Source organism: Rhinolophus sinicus, chromosome 16 (genome assembly GCF_057876585.1).
Source record: "Rhinolophus sinicus isolate RSI-liver-muscle chromosome 16, RSI-T2T, whole genome shotgun sequence".
NCBI lineage: Eukaryota > Metazoa > Chordata > Mammalia > Chiroptera > Rhinolophidae > Rhinolophus > Rhinolophus sinicus.
Genome location: NC_142516.1, coordinates 35072849 through 35092555, shown reverse-complemented (window position 1 = coordinate 35092555; position 19707 = coordinate 35072849). Strand labels below are relative to the sequence as shown.

The window sequence follows — 19707 nt, the reverse complement described above, 5'->3', positions numbered from 1 at the left end:
CTACTGGAGATGAAAAACAGTAGTACTTTGTTCATACACGTTTAGAACAGAAGGTGTATAGTCTTTAACTTTTGAGTAATTCAAACAAATCATCCAAAAGAAATGTCAAATCAAGGGATTTATTAAACATTTGCATGGGATTTTGGCAAAATACATTTAAAAGGGATTTTGGAGGGGACCTCTAAGCTTCACGTATACAAGGAAGCTAAATTACATGGGGATTGTGATTTTATGTGTCATGACATCTTAAATTATATACCTGTAAGAATACAGATGTTTTAAAAAAACATCCTGTAACTGTTACTTTGGCACTTTTAATAAATTAAGGTTTAGGACAAGCCCCTTAGAAGTACTCAACACTTTTAGTTATAATTTAAATAGTTAATTGTTTCAATCTTCCCAACTGTAGTATAAATTTGAGAAAAGGGACTTCATCTTTCCAGAACCTGCTCACTCACTAATAGAATGTGGATTTTCTACTTAAGATGTAAAAGACATCCTAATAGCATTACGCCGTTCCTGGGGAAAACAAGGCCACTATCGCAATAGGTAGGCAACCTTTAGTAGGAGAAACACTTGCTGGTGACAAAACTGGAAGTTATAAGCACAGAGGAATTTGGAGGTGGCAAGTTGGAGTCCGGTGGCCTTGCCCCTAAACAGTGTGCTTCAGCTGAAGAAATTGGTTCATTTGTCTCATATTTGCAAATCATTCTAAGCACAAGTTGGTATGTCAAATACTTCCAAATCAGCAGAGGAGAGAACCAGAACTGGTTGATTTTACTATAAGGAACCATAAAACTTTGGATGACTGAATGTTTTTGTCATCCTACAGCTGCCAAAGGTATTTTAAAAATTTGCTTTTGAAGAACTATAAGGACATATCTGAGAGATTGAACTAGTCCTCCTATGCATTCATTTACATTTTAAGACTTTTTTCTGTACTCCTTTGCTAATACTGCCTTCCATTCCTTTCATTTAAAAAGAGAATGTATCTGCTTTTGGAGGATCGTGTTATTATACAACTAAATTACTAAACTACTGCAAAGATACAGATGCAGTATCTGCAACCTCCTGTTTACAATTCAAACATTAAGCCAAGCTTAAAGGAAAGGGTGGTGCTGGTCACAGCTAGAATAACATGGATGAGCCCATCTCAAAAAAAAGAGCAAGATTGTCCTTTCTAGGAAAAACAACTGGCTTCTGGTTAAGGTCACAGAACTACTCTTTTAATGATACTAAGATGGTTAATGTCAGCGGCTTTTTTGGAGAGTGAGTTAAAAACATTTAGGTGAATGCTTAAATACCATGTTTCACCAAATATAAGATCTACCCCGAAAATAAGCCCCAGTTAAGATCTCAGCCAGACGGACACATTCAGTACGTTATGACACTGTTCCATAGAAGACATGACTGTAGTTGAATAAATGTAGATTGTTGTACATGAAAAAATAAGACATCCCCTGAAAATAAGCCCTAATGGAGCAAAAATTAATATAAGACCCGGTCTTATTTTCGGGAAAACAATATGAACATACTCATTGAGTTCTGGAGAAAGGCAGACATGGTACATCACCCTGGAGGTTCCATTACCGTCATTTCACTGCAGCTTTGAGAGAGGCATAGTAAAAAGAAAGCTAACATCAGGAACTCCTTCAGACTCTGGCTTACCTCTGAAGGCTAAGTAGGTTTTCATCCTAATTCCTATGTGTCTAACATTCATTCAAAGGCATTCATTCATCTGAATCTGTTTACAAAGGTTCTAAAGGCAAACTTCAGTTATATGGAAAATTAGGTTATCTAGGACCACATCTCTGATGAATCACCATCATTTATTTGGACTTATAGTCAGATGTTTACCAAGCACCCATCACAGTACTTGACTCTGTAGGGATATAAAGTTGTAGAAGCAAGGTATGGTCTATGTTATCAACTCAGGACAAGATAACTTTATTCTAAGGAGTAAGGATATAAAACAAGCAATTGTCTCAACTGGCGAGGGCCTTGGTTTGTAAAACTCATTATCTAAAGTTTACATATAGCTTAAAGAGGAGAATATTTAAAGTCATTTAACTTCCCAGAGATGCACACCAGCAAAGATGAAAAGCCTTTCAGTTTTTGGGGGTTTTTTGTTAAGTGCATAGGAAGATACTGACTGAGTAATCATTCAGTGTATGTGTTATCAGAATTTTACAAACCAGTTTTTAAGGAACAGTGGCTTAGCATATTTTAAGAAAGTGTTGCCCTCTGAAATAAGGAATAGCACACAAATATACAAACATTTAAATAATACACAAAATGACTACTTTCCCAATTTTCTGACACTAAGGAACACTTTTAAAGTCTAAGCTAACCATGTAGAAAAAAATTAATGTAATCCAATTAATGGAACCTCTTTATTTTAAATTTATATATTTAACTTCAAAGACAAGTGTTAGAAGTTGTTCAGTATCCTATAAACTATCATTATTTATAATTAATAATCTTTTAGGCTAAAACACAGTGGGAGTAGACCGATCCCCTGGACTTTAAAGGACCCTGAATTCAAAATTTTCTTCCACGATTCTAGATTCTATTATGAATGGATAACCAGCTATTACCAATTAAAACAAAACAATCATGCTAGTTATCAACCTAGTTATTTAATGTAGCATACTGACTTAACAGGCAATGCTTTATTTCTCAAGTTTCATCACACAAAAACACATACATTAAGTATGCTATGATTAGATTACTGGGATACTCTAGTCCAAGGTTGCTGAGGTAACTTTCACTGCAATCTTATCTGCAGGAGAAAAAAATCGAATGACTCATCACTCCTATCTATACCATTTGAGAGCAGAGAGGAAGTGAATTAAATAGCATTTATACCTATTAAAATTTGGGATAACTGCTGATTCAAATTTGGATGGCACCAAAAACAACCAAGGTCAGGGGTTTGATATCTACTTGGTGCTTATTACACAGGATTTTGTTTTGTTAGTTTAAACAGCCATGATACCTCTAAATTGTTGCCTCGGAATGGGTACCTGTGATCCCAAAGGAAGCCAGTGGTAATAAGCATGACTGCTTGGAGAAATAGCACAAAGTACACACCTCCTGAATGACTGGCCTTTTGATGCCTCTGTAAATAAAGATGAAATCATCATGGTTATTTTTTATTTATATTGATATCCCATCTCACTCCACCGTTTAAAAGATGGTTCTTCAGGGATCAAATAGGGGTGAAGGGAAAACTGAAAGCAGTTTTAAAAGCTAAACAAAGCGTATTTCTTTCTCAGCAACTCTATGCACACTGATTAAACAAACATGAGATGAACAGAGGCTTTAATTATTTGAGAAAGCAAGAAAGAATATCACCCCTAAGACTAAGAGGGAGGTTGGGAAAGATCTTAGATTAAATCTCACAAAGCTACTTTCATTTAAAGTACACTTTTCTAGGTGGAAAAGTTTAATCTCAGTGATTAGATAAAAGGACATCATATGTGAAGAACATTCAAGTTGGATCTGACCCTGAATGCAGACCCGGTCCTGTGAGCACTGACGGCCAGAGCATGGCAGGTCCACAGCGGTGTGCGGCCACGCTGAAGTTCCGTAACTTCTCTGGGTCCCTCTTCCTCTCTGGAAATGAGGGGGTTCTACCAAGTGACCTGAGGAGCCTGCATTGCAAACCCTGTAACCCCAAATACATTTTAGTAAGCATCACCACCCACTTACCCTTTGGAGAGCCTTACTGAAAGTCAGTGGGACTGCCACTCATTTATAAGTGGCAAGGGCCTATTTACCTGAAATGTTAAGAACCAACTCAAATCACACCTAATGTCACTTATTGATGTAAATTGTGATCCGTCATTTTCAAATTAACATTAGCTTTTAATTTTTAAATTAGTCTTGATATTTACCACAAGCTAAATATGTAAACTGTGATAAAAACACTGTTGCCATTTCTCTTGCCTTTCTAAACTTCCCAGTTTGTAATACTGGATATATCCTTCAACATCAACTTTCTCTTTTCCTCTAGTGAAGTAGCCAGTTTGTCCACAACAAGCCCCACCGTGCTCTGCTGCAGGCACCCAGGGTCACCTCCTCTGGCCCCCACGGTGTCAAGTTTGATACACTCGTGGCTTTTTTTAGTAATAGGGACTTATTACAGAAGATTTTGCTCTGCACACACATATTAGCAAAGAAAGTATAGATCACAAGTGTTCAAATTACAAGTCATGTAACATTAATGAGAAGGGCTATTATACAAGTAGTCTTTTTAAAAATTCTCCCACAAAACACCTTTGTATTTAGACTCATTTAAAACTGCTGCTAGATTGTCAGAACCAGAGGTGAGCACACAAGAGCATAAACCAATAATCCTTCAGTGCTGACCAGGCAGAATAGAAATAACAGGTTGGTACCTTCACTCGCCACGGCATCTGGGAAGAAAGTGACTCCAGAAAGAACCCAGAAAAAATGGAGTTCTCTAAGTACAGTGGAGCACTCCTTTGGGTTAGAAGATGGCTTTTAAAGTTAGATTCCAGACTAAGAAGTGCCACTGTCACTATACTTGAAGAAGAACTTCTGTTCTATTTTTGGTGTTGATCTTCTCATGAAATACCTATTAGCCAACAAATTTTAGTATCTTTAATACAGATGCTTCAAAAGTACCCCCCCCCAAAATGTCTAAAAGATAATCTCATTTTCCTACATAAAGTACATACTAAAATCCCCCAATAATCATCATTAGATGAAAATTCTACTTAGTACATTTCACAGTATTCAATCCTTCGTGATCTGTTTTGTGGTGAGCTCTGTTCAATCCTGACACGAGGTGTGTGATTCCAGTTTGATTCAGAGTGTGTGATTCCTCTTTACACGCTCATCAAGTAAATGTATCATGTCTCTTTTCTGATTTTCAGCATTAAAAACTAAAAAGAAAAAAAACATAATATTCCAGTATTAAACATTTTGAGAAAACAGCCCAGGCAGGTCCCATTTGACATAATTATCTAGAAACAGTCATAAAGAGGACTTTCTCTCCCATAGCAACATTATAATGGGAAATTTCATTCCTGATCAAGGATGAGATAGCAAGAGATGATATTATGGCCAACAAGGTGCCATGAAACAAAGCTAAAACATCTGAAAACTCCCTAATTGTTTGAAATAGTGAAATAATGCCCCATGTCCTATAAAAGGGGTAATAAAAAATGTACTCAGAAAATTTTTGATACTATCCTAGTCCTCATGAGCTGTGTGACTCGCTCTGAGTGCATCCGCTGCCTCCTGAGAGCCACGTGCAGCTCTGGTCAGCTCTTGTCACTCCAAAGAGCTTCCTCTACAGATCGGAAGTTGATTGTGGCTTCCACCATCCTTACTCTATCCTTGGACACAGATGACATAAAAAGACACGTCACAGGTAAGACCTCTCATCAATACCTGATTTACAACTATTGCACATTAGGTGGTTAACAATTTTATTAAACGACTGCCTTAGATTACTACTGTCTTTTAAAGTTCTCTTAATAAAGTTGGAGCTAATGCCTTTTTCTTTTGTCCCTGGAGCAAGCAGGGTCTTAAACTATTTCAATGACATAATCTTAAAATGATGTTGATGATATCTCTTTAACTTAAAACTCTTAAAGGAGCTGACAGAACATTTATCCTACTTTGTCCACCTCCTCCCTTTTTTAGAGCCCTGCACAAGGTCAGACCCTTAGGACACCTGGGTGTGGGGGTGAAAGATCACAAGCCTTCACTGCAAAGCCAAACATTTAGGACACTAGGCTCATTTCAAAGTACGGTAAAGAGATGGAAGACGGTAACCACATCAGAAAACATGCTATTCAAGAATTGAGGTGCTATACAAATGAGTGGAGTCCATAAAGAACAGAAAGATGGATAGTATTTGCTTAAAATTCTGACACTAATGTGTTAATCTGCATTTACAAAAATATTACCTAAATAGTCTGAAAATAATTTAAAAATGAAGGACTTTCATCTCTAGAAACCCCAAACTCTGCCAAATGTAATAGCTGACATGCTAGATAAGATATGAAAGATGTATTTTAAGAATGCACTGTTGGGGGTGGCTGGTTGGCTCAGGGGTTAGAGTGCGGTGCTCATAACACCCAGGTTGCCGGTTCGATTCCCACATGGGCCAGTGAGCTGTGCCCTCCACAACTAAAGTGAAAACAACGACTTGACTTGGAGCAGATGGGTCCTGGAAAACCACACAGTTTCCCAATATTCCCCAATAAATTTTTTTTTTAAAAAGAAAAGAATGTATTGTTGAATCAAACCCAAATTGAGGGACTTTCTACCAAATAACTGGCCAGAACACTTAAAAATATCAGTCATAAATACTCAAGACAAATGGCTCCAGGATAAAGGATACTAAAAGGCATGACCATAAATGCAGTGTACAATCCTGGATTAGGTCCTGGACCAGAAAAGGGGTGTTGGTTGGACAAGTCACTAAATTTGAGTAACATCTATAGATAATAGCATTGTAGCAATATTAATTTCTTCATTTGCATCATTGTACTGTGGTCACATAAGATGTTCACATTTGAGGAACCTGGATGAAGGGTATATGGAAAGTTATTTTTAAATTGTTTTAAAATGAAAAGTTTAAAAAACTTTTAATAAAACATTTTAAGAAAAATGCATTGCCTATAATGGCAATAAAAGAAGGTATCTGTGAGGCCAGAAATGCACTGGAAGTACCAGCTCCTGCCCTGAGAACTTCTGCTGAAGCCTGAAGACACCGGGCTTCTCCCTTCAGTTACAAAAGGTGCTGGGGGACAAAACTAAAGATGGGGGCTCCAATCCAGGTGGAGAGTAATGAAGTGGACCCCTATATAAAGCAGAAACCCCAAAGGCTCATATCCTTGGTTTAAAAGTACATAATGGGAAATAAACCTGCAATGGAAGTGGGACAGCAAGAAAGCTTAGTGTGTAGATTGGGGGTGGGGGTAGTCTTAACCACATGAGACGACAGCCCTTGAGAAAGAAAATTGGCCCCATTCCTAGTGCCATACATTTGACATAAATCAAGAGATAGAAATGCAAAATATGAAAGAAGATTCTGGAAAGACGGTGGCAACAGTAGCACAGTTTTTGAATCTCAGAGCCCCTACATAAAGCAACTGAATTAAAACTCAAAAATTATAGACATTTACAACAAGGTGACAATGAATCCTGCAAACCTCATACAAGCAGTTAAAGACAAACTACGGGCAGTGACCTGTAGGACAGCATCTGGGAAGAAAACAGAGGGAAGCAGTGGAGCATCTGATGGACCTGAGAACGACAGAACCACAAACAACCAACAGATTTGCACCCAAAGTACCTGGGCCAGTGGGCAAACTGCAGCTGGAAGTGGGCGAGTTTCTGCTACTTCCACAGCAGGTGACCAAGGGGCCACGGTGAGGACTAAGGGGGTCGCTGGATGCAGAGCCCCATGAACTTCAGGAGGGGGGTTATTACTGTGGGGAGGGAAGGTGCTGGGACGGACGGGGGACAGGAAAGGGGCCCCTACAGGATCAGCCAATTTCCACCTCTTGACCGGGACAGGGAGGTGGGGGGGAGTTACAAGGTGATCACTTTCTAAAAACTTGTGGTTTTCTGAATCTGTGTTTTACTTCATTATAGAACTAGAAGAAAATTCTGTATGCATACTGAATGAAAACACAGTTGAATTCCTTCCAACTCTAGGTGGGAAATCTTTCTAACTATGACTCAATATCCAGAGGCAATAAAAGACAGGACATAAAAATTTTTGAAACTTCTGCATGACAAAATACACCACAGGCAAAACCACGACAAACTGGGAGAAAGTACCTGCAACTTAACATCACAGATCAAGAGCAATCTCGCTAGCACATAAAGAGCTCTTAAAAGCTGAGAAAGGAAACCCCAAGCATCTGATAGAAAAATGAATTTTTAAAAAGGAAACCATAAGTTCCTAGTGACATAAACGTATGAGTACGTGTGTGAATGTATGCGTGTGTTGGGGGGGATAAATGAAGGGCAGCTAATACATGTGAGGGGTGACAGGATTAGAAAAGTCACCATTAGACGAGGGTTTTCAGTGGGTGGTAAAGTCAACCCCATTTCAGAGCACCCCCTCTATGGGGATGGAATGTGCAACGGATGGCTGTGGTTAACACTGCCGTGAGATGTAGCTGAAAGTTGTTAAGAGTGGATCCTAAGAGTTCTCATCACAAGGAAAAAATATATTTTGTAGCTCTGTGAGATGACAGATGTTCACTAAATTTATTGTGGTAATCATTTCACGATATATGAAAGTCAAATCATTACACTATTCAATCTAAACTTGTACAGTGCTGTACATCAATTATATCTGAATAAAACGAAAAAAAAATGCATCCCCGTCTAGATGATGTATTAATTACAAAGGGAAAATAAACTTTTGCAAGGGAGAGACCTGCTCGGTACCACCTTAACCAAGCCATTAACCTGCCATTACGTGCCTCCTGGAGTGAAGCAGGAGGAACATAACTGCAGTGACAAAAATGTCCAACCTGAATCAAATCACAAGAAAATAAGACAAATCCAGAATCTGATACATCCTACTGGCCTGGACTCTTCAAAAATTCAAAATAATAGTAATACAAAGTGCTGCCATTAAAGAACTGCCTGGAAGCTCTGTGCATACTGTGAGGTATTTTTGATTGGTGCTGTAGTGATCAAGCGGTGACCTGGCCACTTTGCTGGGAAATCCCTGTCACTGAAGACAAATCCTCCAACCGATTCCCGAGGGCTTGAGCCTAACTGAACATGCAGACCTCGTCATCTCAGGTGCCTCAGCCCTGCACCTCCCTCCACTGCCCCCATGTTCAAAGGCTTCTGAAGAAAAGAAAGTCTCCTTCAAACGGATGATCCCTTACAATATTGGGATTTGTGCTATAGTCACCCCAAACGTGAAGGACCACAAACTAGTTCATTACAACTGCAGCCAGAATGCGATGACCCCACCACTCCCACCATAGTTATTACCGTTTACGTTTCTGTCACTCCCTGCAAGGGCTGCCTGCTTGTCTGTTTCAGATTCGGCCTCATTTTCATCCATGCTGTAGTCATCATCTTCCAGCTTTTGCTGGTTTCTCCCTGTAAAATTAGCACAGACACATAAGACATAAGCTACGTCATTTCCCTCTGATGCCACAGGAACCCCAGAGCCTGGGGTTATCCCAATCATGGTTTCAGTCCGATCGTTTTGCAGCCTCTCAGGAAATGACAGGGATTCATGTGCTTGCTTCCAGGATACATGGCACGTAGGATTTCTCTCTGTTGACTTCAACTCTGAATCTATATAAAATGGGGTAACTGGCTAGTTACACTAAATCCCAGCTTTTTTTAAAGAGACAAACTCAAGGTTACAGGAAGTCACCGCTGTTTTTGGAAACAACAGGTTTCTAGTTAATGACGGCACCTCCTCAGAACGTGTCATGGCTCCAAAAGAAGGAAATGCAGTGCTATTGTGAGCCAAAAGGTAAAAACTTCCATCATACACACAGAATTAGATCATTCGTCACTACAGTCACCCCTGAGGAGAAGAGCAAACAGAAAAGAAGATCAGGACAAAATGCCTGCAACAGACATTTTCACAGGGTTTAATGTAAACATCTTGTATATGTATATAGGTAAATAAAATATTATTTTTTTAAAGCATGCCTGGAAAAGTCAGCTCTAGTTATATTTCTCTGCACTCATCGCTTGAAGTGGAAATGAAGCACAGGCCTGTGTGCCCCGTAGCTTTGTTCTACGGAGCAGATCGTTACAACGGCACCGAGCACGAGGTGTATCCCGCACGCCCTGCAGAATCACCGGCCTGAGGCCCTCAGCAGCTGTTACACGTTGTGACCAGGTCTGAAACCTGAGCGCCACCAGCTCAGCCACCGAGTTTCCTTTTTTTTTAAATTATTGAACTGAGTCCTCAGAAAAAGAAACTTGAATGAAAATTGTATTTAAATGGAAGCAGGGTAACTTCTGCAAATACAGTCCCCAACTTCTGTTACTGGCTGACCCGCAACAGGTGTCTTCCTAAGTGCTCCTGGCTTGGCCAGGACTGAAATTTTTCACATCTTTAAGACACCAAAATACATCCCAAAATATTCTGTTCATCTCAGTTTCCCACACTTTCCTTTAAAAAAGAGAAAAGTCAACCAAAGCAGAGAGCTGGGAGTCACATGTCCATTTTCTACAACACTCAACTACGCACGAAGCCCCATCTATCCAATCCTTCCTTCCTCGCTGCGTGAGGACGTGGACACAGACAGGACCTGTGGTCTGCCTGCCAGGAGGCCCACGTTTGCCCAAAGCTAAGCCCCCATCAAGGTCCCGCTCGACTCTCTCTGAATATGATTTCTGAAACGTCCAAGTGCTGGGGAGTGCACTGCTCCTTCCTCCTGTGTCCTACTTGATAATGGATACCGAACAAACAAAACGAACCACCAGCCCGTAAATTGCTGTTTGGTAAACTTCGGGGGACCTTTCCCGCGTCAGGAAGGAGACTGTGGGAAAGCCGCAGCCCAGAGCCTCTCACCCTCTCACCTTCCTCGCCAGCATCATGCTCCTCCTCCTGCCCATCCCGGATGACGAGCTGGTCCCGCTCAGGGTCCTCTGCCTCCTGATTTTCCTGGCTCATCAACAGGGCGGCTGGCACCTGTGGGGTTCGGCCAAGGTCTCCAGCACCCCCCAGGCCTCTTCCGCCCGCTTGTCTGTCTTCTTCCACAGCCTGCTTTAGGTCTGGTTCCGGGGGCAGCCCCAGACTCCCCCTCTGGAGCTCCTCCTCGCTGATGACCGGAATGTCATTGGTTTCCTCTGCGCACGGAACAGAATTAGCTGTGACCTCACTAGCATTTAATCTCGTTACAACACAAACAAAACCCTTGTACCACGCAACTCCCAGAGCCTTCCCTAGGACTGTGGATGGGGTGGGCTGTGATGGGTGGCAGCTGGGTGGTTTATTTTGTGACCTCAGCAGAAGACTCCAGTCTTATCTATGCCTGCAGCTCATCTTCAGAACCACAAGGAAGAGAGACGTGATTTAGAAAAAAAAACTGACTAAGTTATCGCAATTATAGCAACAACCTGCAAGTGTGGGAGAGGGTACTGCTAAGGTTATCTGATCATTATATCTGCTTAAGACAAGTACATGGGAGCCAATGGCCACTGCCGAGGACTCAGTCATCTCCTATTAAGCCCACAGTCCCATCGATGTCCTGAACAGAGTCGCAGCTTGGACCTTTCTTTACTCAGCTACCAAAGAACAAGGCAATTAACGTATAGGGATGAGACAAATAAGACAGAAAAAGCCCTGCAGGCCCAGTTCCAGGTGCGCGGAGCCTCACCTGCCTCTTCAGCCCCGTTACTGAGCTCACCAACTGCCTCCAGCAACACACTCTGCCCTCAGAATATTTATACAGACTAGAGGGCATGAACTGCCACTACGTTTTTCTTTTCTTTTTTTTTTTTCATTTCAATGGGGCTCTAAAGAGGGTTTAAACATGCAATTACCAAGCTTCACTTACCTTTCTCACCCTGTCTCTTCAAATCCACAGCCACTTCAGAACTGGGGGCTGGTGTCTGGGGCTCACCGTTACTGGGCATGTTTTCTTTTGCTTTCGGCACCTCTGCCTGGGCCAGGCCTGCTTCCTGCGACCTTGGCTGAGGCTCACTGGGAGCCTGGAGCTGAAACAGGAACACACGATGGCCAGGGTGACCAGAACCCTCACAACCCTGAGGAATGCAATGGACCACTACATCCTTCTGACAAATAAGGACACTGAAACCCTGAGAAATGCCATGATCTACCCCAGTTGTGCCCTATCACCTGGCATAAATCAGAAGATCTGAGGTTGCTTCAAGATGTTCCAGAAAGGACTTTCAGTAATGGATTAACAAGCAGGCAGAGAACGAACAAGGAAAAAGAAGACTTGAACCAATGAGACTGAACAGAAATCAACAGAACACTCAACCCAACAAAAGCAAAAGACACATGTTCTCAAGTACACATTGAATATTCTCTAAGACAGACAGATGCTGGGCCACAAAATAAGCCTCAACAGATTTAAAATGAATGAAATCATACAAAATATGTTTTCCAGTCACAGTGGAATGAAATTACTAATCAATAGGAGAATGAAAATTCACAAATATGTGGAAATTAGGCAACACACTTCTACAATAACCAATGGGTCAAAGAAATCACAAGGCAAATTAGAAAGCAAAACTGAAACAAAAAGTACAACATACCAAACTCGTGGGAGGCAGCTAAGGCAGAGTTCAGAGGGAAATTAAGAAAAACAAAGATTTCAAATGAGTAATGTAATCTTCCACCTTATGATACTGGAAAAAGAAGAGCAAACTGAACCTAAATCAAGGAAGGACATCATAGAGATTAGAGAAGGAATTAATGAAATATGGAATAAAAAACAATAGAGAAAAATCAATGAAACCAAATTAGTTCTTTAAAAGATGAACAAAATTGATAAAACTCTAGCCAGATTAACTGAGGAAAAAAGAGTAGACTCAAACTACTAATATCAAAAATGAAAAGAACAGTACCTACCTTACACAAATAAAAATGTATTATTATTTATAAAGGAATACTATAAACTGCCAACAAGTTTGATAACTCAGATGAAACAGACAAGTTCCTAAAAAGACACAAACTACCAAAAGTGACTCAAGAAGGAGAAAATCTGAGTACATTTATAACAAGAAATTTAATTAGTAATTTAAAAATTTCTCCTTTGAAAAACCCAGGTCCAGATGGCTTCAATAGTGAATTCTACCAAACATTTAAAGTAGAATCAATACCAAATCTTCAAAAACTCTTCAGAAAACAGAAAAAGAAATACTCCCCAACTCATTCTATGGACCCAATATTACCGATACCAAAGCCAGACAAAGATATTACAAGAAAATAAAACTACAGACCCATCTCTGATTTCAGACACTGAAATCCTCAACAAAATACTAGCAAATCAATTCTAGTAACACATAAAAGGATTTTATACACCATGACCAAGTGGAATTTATTCCAGGAATGGAAGGTTAAACATCCAAAAAATCAATGTAATACCGTATCAATAGCATGAAGGACAAAAAAAAAAAAAAAGGATCATCTCAATAGATGCAGAAAAAGAATGACAAAGTCCAACACCTCTTCTTGATAAAAAACAAAAAACAAAAAAAAAAACCTCAACAAATTAAGAATAGAAAGGAACTTCCTCAACTTGGTAAAGTCTATCTATGAAAAACAGACAGTTAACATAAAACTTAATGGTGAAAGATTTCATGCTTTTATCCTATGATCAAAGACAAGGATTTCTGCTCTTTCCACTTCTGTTTAACATTGTACTGGAAATTCTAGCCAGGGCAATTAGGCAAGAAAAAGAAATAAAAGGCATCAAATTGGAAAGGAAAATGTGAAACCATCTATTTTTAGATGCCATAACATTATATATAGAAAATACAAAGGAATCACACACAAAAATCAGAACTAATAAACAAGTTCAGTAAGTTGCAATATACAAGATCAATATTTAAAAATGAACTGTATTTCTATATACTCACAATGAACAATTTGAAAATAAAGTTAAGAAAACTATAACAGCATAAGAAATACTTACAAATAAATTGAATAAAAGAGCGCAAGACTTCTGAAAACTGCAAAACATTGTTGAAAGAAATGTTTAAAAGACTTCAGTGGAGAGACATCCCACATTCATAGAACAGAAGACTTAATGTTAAGACGGCAATACTGTGTTTCCCCGAAAATAAGACCTAACCAGAAAATCAGCCCTAGCATGATTTTTCAGGATGACACCCCTGAACATAAGTCCTAATGCGTCTTTTGGAGCAAAAATTAATATAAGACCCAGTCTCATTTTCGGGGAAACACGGTACTTCCAAACTGATCTAAAGATTCAATGTAATCTCTGTCAAAATTTCACCTGGATTTGCTGAAGAAATTGGCAAGTGGATCCTAAAATTCATATGGAAAGTCAACAGGCTCAGCATAGCCAAAATGATCTTGAAAAAGAACAAAGTTGGAAGACTTACACTTCCTGATTTCAAAGCTTACTATGGAGCTGCAGTAATCCAGATTACGTGGTACGACATAAAGACAGACAAACAGATCAATGGAACAGAACTGAGAGGCCAGAAATAAACCCTCACATTTACATACACTGATTTTTGACAAGGATACCAAGATAATTCAGTGGAGAAAAAAATAATTGTTTTTGTGTTTTTCAGCGAATAGTGCTAAGACAACTGGATATCCACATACAAAAAGAATGCAGATGGACCCCTACCCCCACACCATATACAAAAACAGAATTAATTCAAAATGGATCATAGGACTAAATGTATGAGCTAAGAACTATAAAACTCTTAGAAGAAAATATGGGAATAAATCTTCATGGCCTTGGATTAGGCAAAGCCTTTTAATTAAAATATAACACCAAAAGAATAAGTGACAAAAGAAAATATAAATAAAATGGACTTCATCGAAATAAAAAATTTTTTGTTTCCGTGAATACCATCAAGAAAGTGAAAAAAAACCTCACAGAATGAGAAAAAAATTTTTGCAAATGATATATCTAATATATATATATGTATATATATGTATGAATGGATATATAAAGAACTTACAACTCAATAATAACTCAATTTAAAAATGTGCAAAGGATCCAAATAGACATCTCAGAAAAAAAAAATATATATATATATATACAAATGGTCAATAAAGCACACGAAAAGATGCTCAGCTCATTAGTTATTATGGAAATGCAAATCTAAAGCACGTGATACCATTTCACACCTACTAGGATGGCTATAAATTTAAAAAGCAGATAACAATAAGATTTGGCAAGGATATGGAAAAACTGGAACCCTCATAAACTGCTGGTGAGAACGTAAAAGAATGGGATCACTTTTTGAAAAATGTCTGGCAGTTTCTCAATACATTAGCATTGTATGACCCAGCAATTCCACTCGTAGTATACACTTAAGAGAAATGAAACCTTAGGTCCACACAAAAATGCATACATAAATATCCATAGCAGCATTATTCATAATAGCCAAAAACCAGAAATAACCCAAATACCTATGAAGTGGCAAATGAATAAACAAAATTTGGTATAGCCATGCAATGGAATATTATACAGTCATAAAAAGGAATGAAGCATTCATACATGCACACAACATGGATAAGCATTACGCTAAGTGAAAGAAGCCAGAAACACAAGGCCACATGTTGTCTGATTTGATAAGGCAATAACTAGAGATAGAAAATACGTTAGTGGTTGTCTAGAGCTCCAGGGGTTGGCAGTAAATGGGGAGTGAGCTAAAGGGTATGGGGTTTCTTTGGGGTAATGAAAATGTAAAATTCATTGTGATGATAGTTGCACAACTTGTGAACGTACTAAAAATCAGTGAATTTTAAATATTCCATGGGTAATTACATGGTATATACATTATGTCTCAATCAAGCTGCTATGTTTAAAAACAGAACCGAAGATCTCTCAGAAGGCTTTGAGCAGCAGTTTCACAGGCTGCGCTTTACACAGGATGGGCTCTGATCGGCTCCACCACAGGCCAGGTGCCATGACCTCGGCCATAGTATTTAACCATTTTCGTGGGCCCCACTCTCAAAACAGGAAGACGACAGCAACCCTCTCCCAGGGTGGCTGTGCTTTAAATGAAGTGATTCCAGTAAAGCCCTGAGCACAAGAACGAGGGCAGGGGTGGGGGCAACACACTCCGTCAGACACACAGCATCCGGGGACCAAGCTGTCTCAGGGAACCAAACCCACAAGGGAGAGCAGAGTGAGTAAACCAGACAGCAGATAGGGAACAAAATGTCTGAATAAGGGGTAGGAATACATTCTGGGAATCCTACGCAGAAAAACCAGAAATTACCTGCTGGCCTTGGTCTCTTTTTTCATTTACGTCTCTGGAAACTACAGCTTCGTTTCCCTTTTTGGTGACTTCTTCTATCCGCTCCTCACACTGCTCCTTCACCTCTTTCATCTGATTGATGCACTGGCTCCTTTGGTGAAAGAAGGAAAGGAAAAGACAAATATCTACAGATGTGTCTATATACCAAGCATGTTCCTGCTGTGACTAAAATCCACTTCAATAAGAGACACGGCTCACCTTTTTCCCGCATCAGGCACTTTTATCGGAAGAGGACACATGAGGCAAGACAACATGTATATTTTCAACTATTAAATGACAAGAAAACTAGTTGACTGAGCTTACTAGAAATATGTCACATTGTTCTAAAGCAGGTGAATTTTATTGGTTAGAAAAACCCAATTTTTTTAAAAATATAGTCTTTGGTATAATTTTTTAGGATTCGCTTTTTGTCCCCAGCTACTGGCACAGAACTCCTACAATCCTTGGAATTTCCTGAGTAATAGGAGTGTCTTCTGTTATTCGTAATTAGCCCTGTGGACCACAGGTGAGTTTATGCTAATGCGTTGACTCACTGGGAGGAGCTTATATAGCCTCAGGATGGGGCTGGTGGCCAGAACCAACCACATTATTAGAGGGCTGGAACTTTCAGCGCACCCTCACTCTCCAGGAAGCTGGGAGGGATTGGAGATGGAGTTCGATCACGTGACCAATGACTTCATCAATCATGTCCACATAATAAAACCTCAGATAAAAACCCTGGACCATGAAGCTTGGCCAAGTTTGCAGTTGGTGAACAAATCTATGTACCAGAAAGGTGACACCCAATTCCAACATAAGCTCCTGCCTTCCTCCCCACCCCCACTCCAGACCTTGCCTTATGAGTCTCTACCATTTAGCTGTTTCTGAGTTGTATCTTTTATAATAAAACTGTAATTGTAAGTATAGAACTTTCCTGAGTTCTGCGAGTTATTCTATAGAATTACAGAAAACAGAGGGGGTTGTGGGAAGCCCTGAATTTGTAGCTAGCCAGGCAAAAGTACATGTGGCTTGGAGACACCCAGAACTTGTGGCTGGCGTCTGAGGTGGGGGCAGTCTTGTGGGACTGAGCCCTTAATCTGTGGGGTTTGTGTTAAATCTGGGCAGAGTCAAAACTGAATTAAATTTCTACTTCCAGGAAGATGGACTAGATGTATTTTTCCCTATTCCTCCTACTAAGCACAACTAAAAACTCTGGACATTATACTTAAAACAAACATAAGAAGACTCTGAAGGAGGAGAGAAGATGGCAAACCAGCTGTGGACCTCGGACCTAAGAACACAGTGGTGTCACTGGAGGGGATGTGGGAAGCCAGCATTTCCACTCCCACCCGACAGTACTGAGGTCCCGTCCCTCCCCCATGAGAATGTCAGCGAAGAGTCAAGGCTTTCACCACTGTCCAGAGGTTTCAATCAAAAATCACTCATCATGGGGCAGGGGGGTGATCACTTTGTGAGGGGTGTAAATGTCTATTACATTGTTTCATACATCTGAAACTAATTAAAAAAGAAAAAGAAAACATAAAAAAAAAAAAAAATTACTCATCACAAGAACCAGGAAGATCTCAAATTGAATGAAAAGAGGCAATCAACAGATACCAACACTGACACGGGAGAGAAGTTAAAATGATCTGACAAAGATTTTAAAGCAGCCAACAGAAAACTACTTCAATGAGGAATTACAACTGCTTGAAGCCAAAGAAAAAATCAAGCCAAGAAACAGAAGCGATAAAGAGAAACCAAATGAACATTTTATAACTGAAAAATGCAATAACCAAAATAAAAAAATCTCAGTGGAGGAAAGCATCAGTGAACTGGAAGATAAACAACAGATATTATCCTATCTAAAGAGAGAAAAAACAGACTGAGGGAATGAAAAAAAATAAAAAGAACATGGCTTCAGGGACCTGTGTGACTCTAACTAAAGACCTAAGATTCATGACATCAGAATCTGGGAAGGAGATTTCCCAGCACGACCCTCATAACTAATCATTTTTATGCCCATCCCCAAGCTATTACTCGTAATCACTTACCTCCATGACTATATGATACCATCTGTCTTGCTCAGATCACTCTGAGTCCCCAGATTCTCTTTCTTTTCTAGAACACGTCCTAATCTCCCTTCTCTACTCCCCATTCTTTAGGACTCAATTCTAAATGGCCTTTCCTAAGGAGTCCTGTGGGTAATAGATGAGCGTTCATGAAAATGATCTAGTTTGATCAAGAAACAGTATTTAAAGGCACAGTATTTTTGAAAACTGGATGAGTTAGCATTAGGTTTGGCGGGGTGAAACAGGAAGGCCAAAAGATAGCAGTTTACTTTTTCCTCACCTAAAGGAAGTCTGGATGTAGGCAATTCAGGGCCAGTACGGCAGCTCTGAGTCATCAAAAATCCAGGCTTCTCTTTGTTTCAATATCCTAGCACTGGTTTCTATCCTCATGATTACCTCGTGATCCAAGATGGCTGACAATGGTCGGCCACCTTGTGAGGGACAAGGTTGAAACCAGAAGCCAGACTCGAGGTTTCCTGCTACTGTGCAGCGCTCTCTCTACCACATGGCCGCCTGTCGGCGTGGCATGCATTTCAGAGCCACGTGAAAGTGCACGCAACCTCTAATCTTGTAATACACCCTTCAGGTTCAAAGGGCTTACTGGGTCTCAACGTACCACACACCAAGGGGCATCAGTACTGTAGAAATAATGAAAGACAGAGTTCTTGACCTTGCACAGCTTACAGATCAAGAGAAAGAAGACTTGGTGAAAAATTCATTTACATAAAATTCTCACAAACATGCAAGCCACTGGTAGCAGACTAGTGTCCCGTAGCTTAAACACAGGGAACAAAAAGAGAGACATCTGTGTACTGGAAGAACTAGATGTGACCAATTCATTGCTACGAATATCACAGAAACTAAGAATTAGCAAATGAGCAGGTGCACTTCCTGGACCTTTAAACCTACAAAAAGAGAAGTAGTGTTTTCACCTGCTCTCAGCTCTGCCAAAATCAAGTAAAAGAGCCTCTATCTCTCCACAGTGCAGATTAAGGTCAGCTTTCCACAGTCCAGCTTGACAGCAATAAGGGGAACAACCTCAGATGCAGCTCAAATTCCAAGACACAGGTCATACAGATTGTGACAGTGTGACTTCCTGAAAGCCTCAGGCTGGCTTTTTCTTACATCTACATGGTAAATGCTCAGGCATTAACTGGAGCTAAAATGTACACACATACAGGACTTGGCCACCAGAGGTTATTCTAACTGGTGCAACTGATGGTCAGAAGACTATGAACGAATGTGCTCAATACGGGACTCTATCAAGATGGGTGACCCATTCATCCAGGTCGCTGACGTCAGAGTATTACGATTACATGCCAGTAGCAGCATCCACCAACTCCACTTCCTCACAGCATGGAGATGAGATGGCAAGCAATACCCTGACTCATCTCATACCCTGACTGGAAGAGATCTGAGGAGAGACTGCAACACTGTGTTTGGATCAAGTACAGTGATCGCTTAGTGATGTCTGCCACAGGGGTAGGAGTAAGAAGCGGGAATGCGTGCTGACTCTTAGTACACCTGTACTTTACAGAATTTTAAGTTACGTTAAGTTTTAAAGTACGTTAAGTAAGTCATTTCCTACCAAGGAGAACTGCCTTCTTATTTATCTTATGAGCCCACTGGCTAACACTTTTCCATGGCTTTCTAAAGCAATGCTGACACTTAA

At 40.0% G+C, this 19707-nt stretch overlaps 1 protein-coding gene across 2 annotated transcripts in view; it reads right to left on the bottom strand.

Annotated features, from left to right (window-relative positions):
• Positions 1-3142: 3142 nt before the first annotated feature.
• Positions 3143-19707, bottom strand: part of GOLM1 (golgi membrane protein 1) — a 40860-nt gene continuing 24295 nt past the window's right edge. Inside the window, exons 6-11 of one of the 2 annotated variants that reach the window (XM_088793178.1) lie at positions 15949-16078; positions 11642-11706; positions 11547-11602; positions 10567-10836; positions 9010-9120; positions 3143-4913 (exon numbers count right to left, since the gene is read on the bottom strand). In XM_088793178.1, the coding sequence (XP_088649304.1) occupies positions 4837-4913; positions 9010-9120; positions 10567-10836; positions 11547-11602; positions 11642-11706; positions 15949-16078 (709 nt within the window). In that variant the 3' untranslated portion in view covers positions 3143-4836. Of the gene's footprint in view, positions 4914-9009; positions 9121-10566; positions 10837-11546; positions 11707-15948; positions 16079-19707 lie in introns of both variants that reach the window. The other variant, XM_019750098.2, reaches the window with a different exon arrangement.